We start from the raw sequence: 14874 nt of genomic DNA on the forward strand, positions 1-14874 counted from the left end.
ATCAACACTTCATGTTCTTTCTTGATTTCCACCTCCGCTGATTTCAGCATTGAATACAACTCGGGAATGGTCTTCTCCATCCCTTGCATGTTGTAGTTCATCACAAAGATCTTATAGCTAGGTGGAAGCGACTGGAGGATTCTGTCAATGACCGCGTCATCCGGAAGTTCAACTCCCAGCTGAGTCAGATGGCCGTGCAACCTAGACATTCTGAGTATGTGCTCACTGACAGAACCATTTCCCTCCATCTTACAGCTAAAGAACTTGTCAAAGACCTCATATCTCTCGGCCTGGGCATGAGCTTGGAAAACCAGTTTCAGCTCTAGGAACATATCATATGCTCCATGTAGCTCAAAACGCCTTTGAAGCCCCAGTTCTCATCTATAAAGCATGCCGCATTGAATCATGTAGTAATCATCACTGTGCGACTGTCAGGCGTTCAGAACGTCCTGGGCTGCCGCGGGAACTGGAGGGTCACCTACAGGCGCATCAAGGACATATGCCTTCTTGGAGGCAATGAGGATGAGGTCTAAGTAACGGACCCAGTCCACATAGTTGCATCCATCATCTTTCAGCTTGGTTTTCTCTAGGAACGCGTTGAAATTGAGGTTAACATTTGTGTTGGCCATTGGATCTACAAAAGTTGTAAAGACAATTTTAGACTAAGTTCATGATAATTACGTTCATCTAATCAAATTATTTAATGAACTCACACTCAGATAGACATCCCTCTAGTCATGGATGATGAGCATCTCCATGCTGATCGTATGATCCGTACGACTCATGTTCGACCTTTCGGTCTCCCGTATTACGAGGCTATGTCTGTACATGCTAGGCTCATCGAGTCAACCTAAGTGTTTTGCGTGTGTAAATCTGGCTTATACCTGTTTTATTCGAACGTTAGAATCTATCCCACCCGATCATCACGTGGTGCTTCGAGACAACGATCCTTCGCAACGGTGCACACTTAGGGGAATACATATTGTTGCGGCAACAAAAGTCCTTCCCTGGCGCGTAGGAATTCTTCTTGTTACTTCTCTGGTTTGCGTCGTTTTTTCCCTTGAAGAGGAAAGGGTGATGCAGCACAGGAGCAGTAAGTATTTCCCTTAGTTTGAGAACCAAGGTATCGATCCAGAAGGAGGGCCTCATCAAGTCCAAAGTACCTGCGCAAACACAAACAAGCTTGCACCAAACGCTTCAAAGGGGTTGTCAATCCCTTCAAGATTGTGTGCAAAGTGAGATCTTGTCACATCCCTGACACCTTAAGCAAGTTAGTCTTATGCTCATGTCTTCTTTGCATTGCATCTAAGAAATTCTCCAACAAGAACAAGAAAGTGGCAAAGGAAAAACTCAAAACCCTAGCCACTACTTTAAATAAAGGAAATCTCAAACTAGTTAAAATCAATGAATCCAAAATGGCCTCAAGAAAAGTTCAAACTTTCTGATAAATCATGAAAGTAAATGAGCAATGAAGAAAACATTTTCATTGACACTTCAAGCTTTTAAATTAATGCAAAAAGCTACTGGTTTCAAATTTTAAATTTGAAATCAGAAACTTTAAACTTTCAAAAATGGAAAACTCTTACCTGTCGCCCGTGCAGGCCCAGCCCACCAGGGGCACGGCTGTCTTCTTCCTCCTGCCAGGAGGAGAAGCAGCTGCGCGCCGACGCGCCGGCGAGCGCGGCCACGTTCCCTGGCCACCTCCTGCTTGCCCGAGCCACGCAGACGGCGGGGATGAGTACCCCGTGCACGTCTCTCCCTTCTCCACCCATCTCTGGCTCCCCTCCATCTCTCTCTCGCCCTCTCCCACCATGGCCGAGCCTCCTTGTCGCCGTCGATCGTCGTAGCCGTGGCCACGAGCCCCCTCCAGCCCAGCTGCTGTGCCCCAAAGCCCCGCCGTGCTCCTCCTCGTCCCCTGGAAGAAGGAATCAAGCCCGGAGGCCCCCTGTCATCGCATCGCCGCCATCTTCTCCACCTCCGGCTGCCGGACATCTCCCGTCGATTCGCTCCCTCCGGCGCACCCCCGAGCCCTACAACAACACTATCGGAACCGCCGTGAGCTCGTCATCATTTCCCCTCTCACCCCACGCTCTTACGCGCACCGTAGCCCCGTTCCCCACCAAGGCCGAGAGCTCCTCGCCGCCGGTCATGTCGTCGTCGTTGCTGTGGTGTCTCTTCCACGCGCTCGAGCTAGGGATCGAGCTCCTGGAGCCGCCAGGAATGTGATAAGACCATCAGCTGCCCTCCCCGTGCCCTGGAGCCATCACCCGCGGAAGGCCGAGCTTCGGCCGCCGCTTCGGCTCGTCGCCGGCGCCTCTCCCGGCGACCCTAGCTTCTCCTGATGCCCCTGCCAGATCGGCTGCTTCGCCAGCGTCCCGTAGCACCGTTTAGGTCGTCTCCGGCGAGCCCTCCGTCGCGGGCTTGGTCGCCGGCGACCACCCTCCGGTGGGCGTCGACGTGGCCGACCATTAGGGCGTAATTATCCTTCCCTCAGTCACTGCCAGAGGGCCCCACGCCTGGTCAAACCCCAATTAGGGGCTGGTCAGCGCGGGGTTAGCCCCTGGGTCACTGACCAGTGGACCCCACTGGTCAGGTTTGACCTGGCCCAGGCGCAGTTGACCTGCTGACGTCAGTAGTGATGCAATATTAGTATTTCTGTTTATAAAATAAATCCAGGAAATTGCTAAAACTTGTAAAAATCATAGAAATTAAAATATAACTCGGATGAAAATAATTTATATATGAAAAAGTATCAGAAAAATCCAAGGAATCTGATTATGGCATTTTCATGCATGTTTGAAAAAGTTACAGAACCCAAACATGTAGATTAATGAATAAGTCAATTCTTATAATTACTTTATAAATGGAATTTGGAAAATATTCAAATTTCATTATGAATGACATGATCACACACTGTCCTAATTACAAATCAGTACCTTAACATGACATCTCGTGCATGTTAACATCAAGTTGATCTGAGCATCAGGTCGAATCAATTAAATCGGTATCCGAGAATACCTCGTTTGAATTGATATTTGAGTGTGATTCAAATCAACTCTAAACCTAATACATGTTGATTATATTAGTTTGTCACCTTGCATTCTCATGCCATGCTCATGCATCATCTTGCTTGCATATGATTGTTATTGATTGTTGCCATTCATTTCGGTAGGCTCCGCACCCCCGGATTCCACCGAATATCCGGCTGACGGATATTGTCCCTCCTCTGAGCAACAAGGCAAGCAACCCTTTTGATCATCCCGATAAATCCCATGTTCTTGCTCCTGCACTTATTTATTGCATTAGGATCAAATGCTTCAAATGCTTTTGCCACGTTAGTTGAACCCACTTCCTTTGCATGACCTAACCTTGTCGCAGTAAATAGCCGAACCTTGCAACCTAGCATACCTGATAGTTGCTTGAGCTATGTTGTGCCTTATCCTGCTATGCATGCTATGCTTAGAGTTGTGTATGGTCTGCCAGCTGGGAGATGAACAGAATTGTGAGAATGTGTTCGGTAAGCAAAGGTTGTGGGTTGAACCTGATTTGGTAAAGGTACCGGTGAAAGGCTGTGTAGACACGGCGGGTTGTTTCATTGGAACCGTCCTTAGGAACTGAGTTTCGTGTATGTAATCCAAGACTAGATACTACCGCATGCTGGGCCCTGAAACATGACCCCGCTCGGCCTATTAATCGTTTAGTACTCGGTCCAGGAGTTGCAAGTAGTTTCTCGTGTTTATAGTAATGCTGGAGGCCGTGCATGGTGCTGACCTGAGAGGTGGACCGTGATGCGGTAGGCAGTGGCACGGTGTACCAAGTGGCACCCGGATGGTGGTCTTGGGAACCCTGCGCACATCGTTTGAGGCCGTCGCGGAAACCTCGGCCGGACTTCCGTACGGGTTACTCTCAGATAGGTGATAGACCTGGACTAGGTACTAGTGTGGTTAACGGTCATGGCCGACTCCCTCGCTAGGCTTCCGCTTGAAGGTTGCCGAGGTGCATGACGTGCACATGGCGATAAGTGGTGAGAGCGTGTGTGACGAAGTACACCCCTGCAGGGTTATGATCTATTCGAATAGCCGCGTCCGCGGATATGGACTACTTGGAAACATATGTCGTTCATAGATAACTTCAATGGCTACTCATAAAATTGTCAAGATAAGCGTGAGTGTCGTGGACGGCAATTCCGTATGGAGACGGAATGATTCCACGATAGTGTATTGTTGTGGTATTAGTGGACTCGTGTGCGAGAAATCAAGTTGTCAAAAATTATTTAAAAATGCAAGTTGTTTAGCCACGAGTCAAATGCTGGCTTTCCGCATGAAACCCCACAATACCCTTTTGATACCTTGCATGAGTAGTTAGTTATCCTAAAGTCTTGCTGAGTACCTTCGTACTCATGTTTGCTTAATAACTGTTGCAGAGGTTGCCAATGACCCTAATGGAGGGTTCTTCGTAGACATCGACGACGACGAGTAGCTGGTGTCCCAGCTACGATCTGGCCCTACGTTGGATCTGTAGTATAGTCAGGCCATGTGCCTTCTAGTTGCCCTGTCTGTACTCGGACAGTTTAAACTCTTCCGCTGGCTTTTATCTGAATGACTGCTATTATGGGTCGTGAGACCCTTAATGTGTAATATTATGTGTGTGGCTCTTCTGAGCCTCCTAAATAAAGCTTGTATGTTTATGGTTATGTTGTGATGCCATCGATGTATCTATACATATCGGTATGCCATGCGTACGTGTGTCGTACCTGATATGTATGGGGTTCGATTACCTAGTCGTGAACTTTAGTAGCACTCCTTACAAGGAAATGCCCCTTTGTGATCCAACGAGCCTTGGTAGTTCGCTACTGCTCCGAACACATTGGTTGACCGGCATGTGTCCTTCTTAGCTGTTGTGTCTGTCCCCTTTGGGAAATGTCACGCGATGTAATGGAGTCCTTGTAGCTTGCTACGACTCGTCTACATTCGCTGTTGACCGACACCGGCTTTGTTGGGTCATGTATGCCTGTCCTTGTGCGGTACTGCCACTTTGGTTTATGACTAGACATGTCGATCCGGGTTCTTTGACATTGGAATGCTAGCGACACTATTGCATACGTGAGTCAAAAGACGCAAACGGTCCCGGCTAAGGTAACGCTGCCGTCGTGGAGTTAACCGTGCGTGAGACCGCAAAGGGATGCGATGTGTTACATGCTGGATTCCTATGGCTTAGGATCGGGGTCCCGACAGATCTGAAGGCGGAAAGTGCAACGAAGTAAAAAGTGTAAGGCTAAAAATATGGTGTGGAGTAGACCCTGGGGGCCATAGTGTTCACTAGAGGCTTCTCTCATAATAGCAAATATCACGGTGGGTGAACAAATTACTGTCGAGCAATTGATAGAACCGCGCAAAGTCATGACGATATCTAAGGCAATGATCTAGTATATAGGCATCACGTCCGAGACAAGTAGACCAATACTTTCTGCATCTACTACTATTACTCCACACATTGACCGCTATCCAGCATGCATCTAGTGTATTGAGTTCATGACGAACAGAGTAACACTTTAAGCAAGATGACATGATGTAGAGGGATAATCTCAAACCAATGATGAAAATCCCATCTTTTTACCCTTGATGGCAACAACACGATACGTGCCTCGCTACCCCTTCTGACACTCGGTGAGGTCACCGCACGGTATGAACCCAAAACCAAGCACTTCTCCCATTGCAAGAATCATAGATCTAGTTGGCCAAACAAAACCCACAACTCGAAGAGAATTACAAGGATATGAAATCTTGCATAGGAAAGATCAGAAGAAACTCAAATAAGATTCATAGATAATCTGATCATAAATCCACAATTCATCGGATCTCGACAAACACACCGCAAAAGAAGATTACATCAGATAGATCTCCATGAAGATCATGGAGAACTTTGTATTGAAGATCCAAGAGAGAGAAGAAGCCATCTAGTTACTAGCTATGGACCCGTATGTCTATGGTGAACTACTCACGCATCATCGGACAGGTCATGGTTTTGATGAAGAAGCTCTTCGTGTCCGAATCTCCCCTCCGACAGGGCACCAGGACGTGCCCCAAATGGGATCTTGCGGAGACAGAAGCTTGCGGCGGCGGTAAAGTAATTGCGATTGTCTCTAGATTTTTTGGGAATATTTGGGAATTTATAGGCGCGAGATCTAGGTTAGGGGACCTCCAGGGGGCCAACAAGCCTGCATGGCGCCCCCCTGGCCGCGGGGTGGGGGCATGTGGGGCCCGTGGGGCTCTTCTGGCTTGGCTCCCAAGTCCTCCGATCTTCTTCCGTTCCGGAAAAAAAATTGGGGATTTTCTTTAGTTTGGACTCCGTTTCAAAATCTCCTCTGAAAGGGGTCGAAAACATGGAAAAAACAGGAACTGACAATTGGCACTGAGTTAATAAGTTAGTCTGAGAAAATAAATAAAAGGCATGGAAAACATCCAATGTTTGACAAGATAATAGCATGAAACCATCAAAAATTATGGATACGTTGGAGACGTATCACATATCTCAAAATTTAATGAGGGATCATCTTATCTTTGCTACCATCTTTCTAAGCAATAAGATGAAAAACATAATAAACATCACATGCAATCATATAGTGACATGATATGGCCAATATCATATTGCTCCTTTGATCTCCATCTTCGGGGCATGGCATGATCATCATTGCCACTGGCATGACACCATGATCTCCATCATCATGATTTCCCTCATTGTGCCTCCATGAAGTCGTCTCGCCAACAATTACTTCTACTACTATAGCTAACGGTTAGCAATAAAGTAAAGTACCACATGGCGTTGCATCTCGAACAATAAATTAAGACAACTCATATGGCTCCTGCCGGTTGTCATACTCATCGACATGCAAGTCGTGAATCCTATTACAAGAACATGGTCAATCTCATACATCACATATATAACATCACATCCTTTTGGCCATATCACATCACATAGCATACCCTGCAAAAACAAGTTAGACGTCCTCTAATTGTTGTTGCAAGTTTTACGTGGCTGATTTGCGTTTCTAGCAAGAACGTTTCATACCTACGTGACAGCCACAACATTGTTACGCCAATGCTATTTACCCTTCATAAGGACCCTTTTCATCGAATCCAATTCGATTAAAGTGGGAGAGACAGACACCCACTAGCCACCTTATGCACCAAGTGCATGTCATGCGGTGGAAATAGTCTCACGTAAGCGTACGTGTAAAGTCGGTCCGGGCCACTTCATCCCACAATACCACCGAAAAAAGATAGGACTAGTAAGGGCAAGCAATTGAGAAAATCATCGCCCACAACTTTTGTGGTCTACCCATGCATAGAATCTACGCATAGAACCTGGCTCGGATGCCACTGTCAGGGAACATAGTAATATTCAAAAATTTCCAACGTCACACAAGGATATATCTAGGACAAACCAGCAACGAGCAAAGGGGTAGAGCATCTTCATACCTTTGAAGATTGCTAAGCTGAAGCGTTACTAGAACGCGATTGATGGAGTCGTACTCGCAGCGATTCAGATCACAGAAGATTCCGAGCTAAGCACCGAACAATGGTGCCTCCGCGTTCAACACACGTGTAGCCCGGTGACGTCTCCTACACCTTGATCCAGCAAAGAGAGAGGAGGAGTTGAGGGAGCGCTCCGACAGCACGACGGCGTGGTGACGATGGAGCTGCGTGGTAGTCCGGCAGGGCTTCGCCAAGCGCTACGGAGGATGAGGAAGAGGAGAGGTAGGGTTGCGCCTTGGAGAGGTGAAACTTGTGTGTCTAGCAGCCCCAAACCCTTGGGTTTATAGAGGAGGAGGACGAGGGTGCGCCACCCCTAGGGTTTCCCTAGGTGGTGCGGAAACCCTTAGATGGGAGAGGGGCGGCGCCCTAGGGTGGACTTGGCACCCAAGGCAGCCCCCACGCCTAGGGTTTGGCCCCCTTAGCCCTCTTTTGCGCTTTGGACTGAGGTGGGTGGCGCACCAGTCCACCTAGAGGCTGGTCCCCATCCACTTTCGGCCCATGTTGCCTCTCGGGTCTGCTGCCCCCTCCCGGTGGTCCCGGTACAATACCGACAATCCTCGAAACACTTCCGGTGATCAAATGTCCACTTCCTATATACGAATCATTACCTATGGACCATTGCGGAACTCCTCGTGACGTCCGGGATCTCATGCGGGACTCCGAACAACCTACGGTAACCACATACACTATTCCCATAACAAGTCTAGCGTCATCAAAACTTAAGTGTGTAGACCATACGGGTTTGGGAACCATGCAGACATGACCGAGACACCTCTTTGGTCAATAACCAACAGCGAGATCTGGATATCCATGTTGGTTCCCACATGTTCCACGATGATCTCATCGGATGAACCACGTGTGATAGCCTGGCTTATTAGGGATGATAGACTACTCATATCAATAAGGAATTCCTTCTTTTCCGAGAGCCCATTCGAATAGAACTCCCAGGTTAAGCGTGCTTGGCTTGGAGTAGTTCTAGGATGGGTGACCGTTCGGGAAGCTGATCCCGGGTGCGCATGAGTGAGGACAAAGTGCGCGGAAAAGACTAGTATTGATATGTGGGGCCAGTCTAGATCCCGCCAGGAGTAACGACCGCCGGCGGGTGTGTCCGAGGCGTTAGAAGTTTGGTATCAGAGCCGACCCTCGCGGTCACACGGATGTTTGCAGACAGGTGTGCGGTCATGTTGTTCATGACGTTTGTGACCCGTCGTGGCACACGACATGGTACATGTACTGGACTAGATGCACAAACGTTTGTACCAAGAGGGAACGCTCCTATGGCCCTAGCCTGGCTTATTAGGGATGATAGACTACTCATATCAATAAGGAATTCCTTCTTTTCCGGGAGCCCATTCGAACAGAACTCCCGGGTTAAGCGTGCTTGGCTTGGAGTAGTTCTAGGATGGGTGACCGTCTGGGAAGTTGATCCCGGGTGAGCATGAGTGAGGACAAAGTGCGCGGAAAATACTAGTATTGATATGTGGTACCAGTCTAGATCCCGCCAGGAGTAACGACCGCCGGCGGGTGTGTCCTGGGCGTTACACCACGATGTCGGGGATTCAATCAATCCCGTACGAAATTTCCTTTGTCTACCGGTATGACACTTGCCCGAGATTCGATCGTCGGTATCCCTATACCTTTTTCAATCTCGTTACCGGCAAGTCTCTTTACTCATTCCGTAACACATCATCCCATGGCTAACTCCTTAGTCACATTGAGCTCAGTATGATGATGTATTACCGAGTGGGCCCATAGATACCTCTCCATCACACGGAGTGACAAATCCCAGTGTGGATTGGTACCAACCCAAAAGACACTTTCGGAGATACCTGTAGTGCACCTTTATAATCACCATGTTACGTTGTGACATTTGATACACCCAAATTACTCCTACGGTATTCGGGACTTGTACAATCTCATGGTCTAAGGAAATGATACTTGACATTAGAAAAGCTTTAGCAGATGTACAATACGATCTAGTGCTATGCTTAGGATTGGGTCTTGTCCATCAAATCATTCTCCTAATGATGTGATCCCGTTATCAATGACATCCAATGTCCATGATCGGAAAACCATGATCATATATTGATCAACGAGCTGGCTAACTCGAAACTTACTAAGGACACATTGCGATATATATATTCACACATGGATTACTCTTTCCGGTTAATACAGGTATAGCATGAATAATAGAAAATTATCATGAACAAGGAAATATAATAATAACCACTTTATTATTGCCTCTAGGGCATATTTACAACATGGATTGCATACCAAAGATGATAATACCTAGATCTATTGCATTATATCTAGCTAGGGTCGTTAAAGAATAGCGCTTTTGGGAGGCAACCCAATTTTATTTGTTTTTGTTTCTGTTTTTAAGTGCTGCACATATTATTACCATTGCAATAATTGTGTTTTCTTGTTTTAATTAGTGTTTTATCCAAGTAAGACCTTTGGGACAGTCAATGGTGTTTGCACGTTGATTTTGCTGAAAAATAGAAACTTTTGCTCTCAGTCCAGGAATTTTATAAACTCACTCGAACGTTATTTTGATCTGAGTTGCTAGCACTATATTGGTTTACAAATTTCCCATATTGTCCTACTTTTTCAGAAATTTTGGAGTTACAAAAGTATTCGAAGTAAACTGATTGCTACACACTTTTCTGTTTTTGACAGATTCTGTTTTTCTTTGTGTTGTTTGCTTATTTTGATGAATCTATGGGTTGTATCGAGTGGTATGAACCATGGAGAAGTTGGAATAAACTAAATATTACATCAATATAAATAAATAATGTGTTCACAACAGTACCTAAAGTGGTGACTTATTTTTCTTATACTAATGGATCTCATGAGTTTTTTGTCGAATTTTTTGTTGTGAAGTTTTCAAGTTTTTGGTAAAGATTTGATGGACTGTGGAATAAAGAGTGGCAAAAGCCTCAGCTTGGCCTGCCCAAGGCACCCCAAGTCATATTCAATGATACCAAAGAGCCTAATCTTGGGGATGCCCCGGAAGGCATCCCCTCTTTCGTCTTCAATCCATTGGTAAAATTACTTGAGGCTATATTTTTTCAACACATGATATGTGTTTTGCTTGGAGCGTCTTGTATGATATGAGTCTTTAATTTTTAGTTTTACACAATCATCCTTTCTGCACACATATTTTGATAGAGAGAGACACACTGAATTGTGAATTTATTAGAATACTCTTTATGCTTCACTTATATCTTTTGAGCTAGGCAATGTTGCTTTAGTACTTCACTTATATCTTTTAGAGCATGACGGTGCTGTGGAATTATTAAACTTTCATACCTCACTTATAATATTTTGAGAGTTCTTTAAACAACATGATAATTGGTTTAGGTTATGAATTTAGTCTTAATAAAATAGGCATCAAAAGGAATGTAATAAAAACTTTCATATTAAGTGCATTGAATATGATGAGAAGTTTGATTCCTTGCATATAGTTTTGAGATGTGAAGATGGTAATATGAGAGTCATGCTAGTAAGTAATAATGAATTAGAAAAAATACTTGTGTTGAATCTTGTGATTCTCGTAGCATGCAAGTAAGGTGAACCGTTATGTAATGAAGTCGGGGAGTGACTTTTTTAATGATTGTCAACCTTTATGTGGAGGTCGGGATCGTGCGACTGTTAACTCCTACTAACCCTTCCCCTAGGAGCATGCGTCTAATACTTTGCTTCGATAACTAATAGGATTTTGCAATAAGTATGTGAGTTATTTATGACTAATGTTGAGTTCATGGATTATACGCACTCTCACCCTTCCACATTTGCTAGCCTCTCTAGTACCGCGCAACTCTCGCCGGTACACTAAACCCACCTTCCTCAAAACAGCCACCATATATTTTCCTCAAAACAGCCACCATACCTACCCATTATGGCATTTTCATAGACATTTCGAGATATCACTAGTAGAAAAGAGGGCTTTGGTCCACTTGATGAAATCCCATTAGTCCCGGTTCACTTACGAACCGGGACCCATGGGGGCATCGGTCCCGGTTCGGGAGGCCAGGGCGCCGGCCAGGCCTCGTGGGCCATTGGTCCCAGTTCGTCTGGCCCCTTTGGTCCCAGTTCCAGACACGAACCGGGACGAATGTGCCTCGCTCCTGGCCCACAACAATTGGTACCGGTTTTTGGCTGGAACCTGGACCAAATGTTATCCTTCACTCCCGGTGCCGTCCACAAACCGGGCCCAATGCTTGGCCTATATATACCGCCCGACCGCGAGCTCGAAGCTTCTTGTCCAAGCTCCATTTTCCTCTAGTTTTGTGTAGCTTTGGCGGTTCGTCCGTGTCCCGTCCTCATCCTCACCGGCGTCGATCGCCCGCCCCCATCTCGGCGTCGGCACGATCGTGGTTAGTCTCTTCTTCTTATCTTCTTTCTAAAATAAAAAAGTTCTTACTTGTATGATTTAGATAGATACTTGTGTAATTTTCTTACTTCTATTATTGTTTGTTATTATATAGTGCGATGGTTTTGGTATCCGCCTCCGTCGGCCCTCGTCCTGTCTATGATTCGGATAAGGTATATATTATCTTTTATAACTATTTGTTTTATTTAGTGTTTATGACAATTATGCCGACCAACGTGACACGGATTTTTTAATCTAGGAGGTATGTGAACCGGAATTCGTAACGACATACAAATTCTTGCCTAGAAGTTAAATTTGGTTGAAAAAGAAAACAGTTACTTGAAAGAAAAATTACAAAGAGTTGAAGAGGAGAAGATGATATTGGAGTTGGATGTTGCCGATGTGCGTGACGATCACAAGATCAAGATGAATGCAATGCGCTTGAAGATTAGGAACATTAGAAAATATGTCATTCATACTGAGGCTTGGTATCATTATGTCGTTGGATCAATTTGTACCTTAGTTGCGGTTATGATCGCATTTGTTGTTGCATTTAAATTTAATAGTTTCAATGTATGTTCTAATTAGATGCTCTAGAGAGCTATATGTTGTTCAATAATGAGAACTATGTAAGTACGTTGCGTATTTAGTTTGGTCACTATTGTACTTTGGCTTTAATGTGATGATGAATTTCTTTAAATTTGGTCACTTCTCTATTCATGATATGTTGTAATGGTTTTTAATACACGCACCCATGTGGAAAAAATGAAATAAGTTTGAAAAAATGAAATGCCTTTTGTAACAGATGAGTTTTCCTATGAAACCCTAATACTTCGAAAGAGATTGTCCGATTTGTACACGAAGTGCATCCATTTTTTACGGCAACCCTCTCAACTCTTTAGCACATGCTATGTGGGTGAAATGATGATACCATGCCAATGTTCAACCTGTTAAGAGTTCATTTGTAGTGCTTTCCAATTCTGGGTCATTTAGCTCCAAAAAATCAGTAAAAGCATGAAAAATACCAAATGAAGTCAGAAAGTCTTGAAAATTGATGATGTGGCCTTGGATGGTTCATTTTGAACACACAAAAAGTCCGGAGTTCAAATAAGTTCGAAAAATGAAATGCCTTTTGTAATAGATGAGTTTTGTATGAAAACCTCAAACTTTGAAAGAGATTGTCTGATTTGTACACGAAGTGCATCCAGTTTTTGCAGCAAACCTCTCAACTTTTTAGCACACGCTATGTGGGTGAAATGATGATACCATGCCAACTTTCAACCTATTAAGAGTTCGTTTGTAGTTCTTTTCAGTTTCTGGGTCATTTAGCTCCAAAAAATCAGTAAAAGCATGAAAAATACCAAATGAAGTCAAAAAGTGTTGAAAATTGATGATGTGGCCTTGGATGGTTCATTTTGAACACACAAAAAGTCTGGAGTTCAAATAAGTTCGAAAAAATGAAATGATTTTTGTAACAGATGAGTTTTTGTATGAAACTCTCATACTTCGAAAGAGATTGTCTGATTTGTACACGAAGTGCATCCAGTTTTTGCGGCAACCATCTCAACTTTTTAGCACATGCTATGTGGGTGAAATGATGGTACCATGCCAATTTCAACCTATTAAGAGTTCATTTGTAGTGCTTTTCAATTTCTAGGTCATTTAGCTCCAAAAAATCAGTAAAAGCATGAAAAATACCAAATGATGTCAGAAAGTGTTGAATATTGATGATGTGGCCTGGAATGGTTCATTTTGAACACACAAAAAGTCTAGACTTCAAATAAGTGCTTCAGATGTCATGTTTTGGTACTGCCCATGAAGACTCTGTTTTTAGTGTGGATCTATATGAGAGTGTATGTTTGATGTGTCGAATCATGTGAAGAATAGATCTTGTTGTAATTTCTTGAATCATGTCGAATCATGTGAAGAATAGATATTGTTGGCATTTCTTGAATCATGTCGAATCATGTGAAGAATAGATCTTGTTGGAATTTCTTGAATCATGTCGAATCATGTGAAGAATAGATCTTGTGGGAATTTCTTGAATCATGTGGAATCATGTGGAATCATATCGAACCATGTGAAGAATGGATCTTGATGGCATTTCTTGAATCATGTCGAATCATGTGAATAATAGATCTTGTTGGCATTTCTTGAATCATGTCGAATCATGTGAAGAATAGATCTTGTTAGAATTTCTTGAATCATGTTGAATCATGTCGAATCATGTCAAGTCATGTGAAGAATAGATATTTTTGGAATTTCTTCAATCATGTCGAATCTTGTGAAGAATAGATCTTGTCGGCATTTCTTGAATCATGTCGAATCATGCGGAGCTTGGTGAAGAACCACATGTTCTTGCCGGTCTTGAACCTCTCCTCGAGCTTGGCCTTGGCGGACTTGGCGGCGGTGAGCTTCTTGTCCTTGGTGGTGAGGGAGTTGGGGGCGCCGGAGACCACCTCCTTGAGGTCGACGTCGAGGGTGTAGCGGGTGGGCATGATGTGGGTGAAGTTGACGAGCTTGAGGAAGACCTTGATGCGGGACTTCTTGGCCGTCTTCTTGGCCGAGTCCTTGTGGATCACCTTCTTTGGGTATTTGGCCAGGCCGGCGACCAGGCAGTGCCCATAGGGGCAGTCGCGGGTGCCCTCCTCGAACACACGCATGATCACCGCCTTCTTCCCGGTGTACCTGCCCTGCAGCAGGATCACCGCCTTGCCGAGCTTCAGGAACTTCACCATCTTCCTTCTCCTCTCCTCGCGTTGCGCCGCCGCCGGTGGGTTTCGGGTTGGGGGAGGGGTTGGAGGTTGTGGGCGGGGGAAAGCTGGCGGTGTGGGTGGGGAGGAGTTTATATAGGGTTGGCAATGCTAGGGTTTCATCGAATCATGTGAAGAATAGATCTTGTTTTTGGTGGTTCTTCACCAAGCACCTCGGCCGTGGCACGCACACGCCATTCGTGTAAGTTGT

The 14874-nt window shown here is 44.9% G+C and overlaps 1 protein-coding gene across 1 annotated transcript in view; it reads right to left on the reverse strand.

Annotated features, from left to right (window-relative positions):
- The window catches only part of LOC123405279 (60S ribosomal protein L27-3-like), a 35192-nt gene extending 20544 nt beyond the window's left edge, over positions 1-14648 (reverse strand). The window contains exon 1 of the mRNA XM_045099029.1: positions 14243-14648. Coding sequence (XP_044954964.1) covers positions 14243-14648 — 406 coding nt within the window. The remainder of the gene's footprint in view (positions 1-14242) is intronic.
- Between the last annotated feature and the right edge of the window lie 226 nt (positions 14649-14874).

Source organism: Hordeum vulgare, chromosome 6H (assembly GCF_904849725.1).
Source record: "Hordeum vulgare subsp. vulgare chromosome 6H, MorexV3_pseudomolecules_assembly, whole genome shotgun sequence".
Lineage (NCBI taxonomy): Eukaryota > Viridiplantae > Streptophyta > Magnoliopsida > Poales > Poaceae > Hordeum > Hordeum vulgare.